This window comes from Phoenix dactylifera, unplaced genomic scaffold (assembly GCF_009389715.1).
Source record: "Phoenix dactylifera cultivar Barhee BC4 unplaced genomic scaffold, palm_55x_up_171113_PBpolish2nd_filt_p 000026F, whole genome shotgun sequence".
In the NCBI taxonomy this organism is placed as follows: Eukaryota; Viridiplantae; Streptophyta; class Magnoliopsida; order Arecales; family Arecaceae; genus Phoenix; species Phoenix dactylifera.
The window spans coordinates 2,911,317-2,914,968 of NW_024067667.1; the positions used below are offsets into that span (position 1 = coordinate 2,911,317).

General features: G+C 42.0%; 1 protein-coding gene across 1 annotated transcript; it reads left to right on the top strand.

The window, feature by feature from the left end:
- Positions 1-1,025: 1,025 nt before the first annotated feature.
- LOC103700591 (NDR1/HIN1-like protein 10) lies at positions 1,026-1,997 on the top strand. The gene has a single exon (XM_008782509.4). It carries the CDS (start codon positions 1,143-1,145, stop codon positions 1,809-1,811), a length of 669 nt encoding a protein of 222 aa, XP_008780731.2. The 5' UTR covers positions 1,026-1,142; the 3' UTR covers positions 1,812-1,997.
- Positions 1,998-3,652: the final 1,655 nt, after the last annotated feature.

The following is a 3,652-nucleotide window of genomic DNA, read 5'->3' on the forward strand; positions in this document are numbered from 1 at the left end:
GTCACGAATGCTTCTTAAATTTAATTTGTAACTCTATAATCTATACTACTAGCCTAATTGCACATTGGTCCAAGCTTTAGCGAGCTGTTTAATCTAAGTATTAGCAAGTTGAGATCCAATCTAATAGAAACGTGCTCATTCTTTTTTCTTCTTTTTGATATAGAAAACCTGCTCATTTCAAACGAAATAATTTCCCCTGTATTTTATAAAGAAGAGGCCTATGTCAAAAATTGATTACAGCTAACTGATGAAATCTTTCCATCCATCTTTTATTGGCTGTGAATTTGAGATAGGAGGAGCATTGAGATCAAATATATATTCACATGATACATCAAATCGTTTCATCCCAAAAAAAAAGAAAAATGAATTCATTTCATTTATTAGATATGATAAGATATGATAAGTTGTAGCTAGTTACAATCACAATATGTGGAAGATAAGCATGATCTCTTTGGAATTCCAAATTTAATGCTTCATGTATTGCACAAAGTCTCATGCATACATGTCATAAAATGAATTTGACTGGTGGAGGCAGAAGGATTCTTATGGAAGCTTTCATCTAGCACTGGATGCATATTGCGGATTGCAATATTTTAGCAGCCTCAATCATTTCTCAAAGAAAAATAATTTGGAAACATGATAAATTGTGATAGATCAAGTAAAAAAATAAATAAATTTAGAAGACATTTTCTTTTTGTTTCCAAGTAACTCCTCTAAGGAATTGACTCTGCTAAAGTCTGCCACAAACACTGATTTCAGAAGTTTCGTAGCTCCTGAATAGACACGGTTTCATACTCATTTTTGCATACGTAATTTTATTATTGGCTTGTTTTGACTGAAAGGGTCCAACTGCACGCGCACGCAACCGCCTTCTCTTGAGTTTCCGTGCACGGAGTTGGTTGCACGACACGATCCTATCCGAACGCACCAAACGCGTTAGACAGCCAACGAAACCGCGGCTTTTATCGAAGAAACTTCCACCACCTTCCCCTGACTCCATGTTTATAAAAGGTTACGTCCCTCCTCCCTCTCCCTTCACCAATTCACCACCTTCTTCTCCGTCCTCCTAGCTTTCTTCTCCGTCCTTCTCCTAGCAAGCACCGAAGAGTCCATCTCTCTCTCTTCTCTCTCTCGATCATTAGATGGCCGAATCGAAGCAAGGCCACCTGAACGGGGCCTACTACGGCCCCCCGGTCCCTCCCCAACGCAGCTACCAAAGCGTCGGCCGAAGCTCGAGCTGCGGCCCGTGCTCCCTCCTCTGCAGTCTATTCAAATTTCTCATCTCTATAGTCATCATTTTCGGCATCATCGTCCTCGTCCTCTGGCTCATCTTCCGCCCCGACCAGCTGAAAGTCTACGTCGACTCCGCCTCCCTCACCCAATTCAACCTCAGCAGCAGCAACAACCTCCAATACAACCTCAACCTCAGCATGAGCATCCGCAACCCTAACAAGAGGATCGGCATCTACTACGACTACGTCGAGCCCCGAGCCTACTATGATGGGGACCGGTTCGCCTTCACCACCGTTCCTCCATTTTACCAGGGCCACAAGAACACCTCCATGATCTACCCAGTGTTTGACGGCCAGCAGGTTTTGCTCGGGGACTCGGTCAACACAACTTACAACAGGGAGAAGAGTGAGGGGTATTACTACGTGGATATCAAGGTCTACTCTAGGCTGAGGGCCAAGGTGGCGATCTTTAAGATCCGTTATACAAAGACGAAGATAGATTGCAGCCTGAAGCTTCCTGTGCCCGGGAGCTCGTCGGCCGCGTTCGAGAGGACCAAGTGTGATTGGGACCTCTTCTGATCATGATGTGCTATCTAGTTTCCATGAGAGGGATTATTCATTGATTTATTGTTATTTTTGATATATTTTTCCCCTTGGGAGAGTATCATAGACATACATATGACTTGATATGTTGTTGCTTTCATATTTATTTTCTGTATGACTATATATATATATATTAGAATGGTATACTTTCTTGTGAATAAATTGATCTGTGGTTGCGTACGTGCTTGGTGATCAATCTTTGATGACATCCCGAAGAGACGATTTAACTTCTTATGTTGGATCTAGTCATCGTCTTTGGCAATGGTAGTTGGGTCAATATATGTGGCCGTTTTTTTTTACTATTGCTCTATCTCTGGTTTTAAATACTTTAGATGCCATTGACTACTATGGAAACTGGACCAAATCAACAAACCACTTCTCATTGACTAGTATGATTTCGTATTCGCTAACAAGCTGAGCCGCTGCTCCTCCAACCATTGTTCATAACTTCATGTGGTACCACAGAAAGCAGATATGCTTCTTGGATAAAAAAAAAAAAGGCCTTGTTACATTTCTTCCTCATGATGGAAAAATTAGTAGCGCTTTCAACCTTATTGCATTCGCAGCTGAAATAAAGCTGGCCCGAGTAAACCAATCATAGGCGGATCCTCTCATCCATCTTCCCATTTACACTTAGGTAATTATACCATAATCTTTGGCAGTCAGCATTTGAATATTTTCTCAATGATGACTAATAATGCATAAATTATTGAAAACAGTTTAAGATGTCACTACTGGTGACCATAAAACAAGAGTTCAGCTCCTGTTCGATTCATGATGGCACCTTAGAAGAAGGCCAGTCCCTCAATCACAAGTGCCCGTATGACAGGGCCCCATACCATCATGCATGGGTCATCAGGCTATGTGGCCCTTTTAAATCATGAATGACATGCCATAGAGAAGCAGGTCGTGATTCCAAGTATGAGCAAAACTAATCATGTATCCCTTTCTTTATTGCGACAGTCAGGTTTGGCAATCAAATATTTTCAGAAATTATATGCAAGGTTAGGTATTATTATTCTATTAGCACCACAAATGGCATATATGTTAGGTTTATGCATTAAACATTATACTAATGTTGGACTGTGGGATGGGCTAAGGTAGAAGGTTCACAGTTTGATCCAAGCTTAGCCCATTCCACATCTAATTAAGTAGGCCCAATTGGCTAAAATGAGGGCTGGGTTGGGCGGGCTGTGGGCTAGCCAGACCCTAATGTGCAAACCTTTCTTATGAGTCTATGAACATGGGTGTCCGTGGTCTGGTTCAGAACTAGCTGGGTGACCAAGGCCAGCCCGTCCAAAAGTTGATTTGCCTAGTGGGGTATAGCGTCAAAAAATGGGCTTTCAAGAACTAAGCTTGACAAAACCTCATCGGGTATTCTTAAATCTCTCTCTAGTCGCCAAATTACATTCTAATTGGCGTGTTACATGACTGGTTCTGCTGGAGGATTTTTGGGTGGATAGAATGAAGCCAGATTTGACTTAATCAAGCATGATACCAGCCAATTCTTTGTCACTGTAAATTGGATGGACCTAATTCTCAATGCTATTTGGATCTTGACCACTGTATACAGGCCGAGTGAGCATGATCCGAAATCCTTATATTCGGGAGAGAGCTTAGGCGTCTTAGATACTCCTTTTCCCACCTGTGGATTGTTAGATACTCCAAGGCCTTTCTTTCCCTCATCGGATCCTCGCAGCTTCCCAACCTACCTCTTAAAGGCTAGGATTTTACATAGATCAATCATAGAGAATAGGATTACTTATGTCCACATGCGATCCAAACAGTGCTTCCTAACCCATGCTCTGACCTTGCCC

Coding starts and splice junctions, on each gene's coding strand:
- LOC103700591 (XM_008782509.4), top strand. CDS start 1,143: ATGGCCGAATCGAAGCAAGGCCACCTGAACGGGGCCTACTACGGCCCC.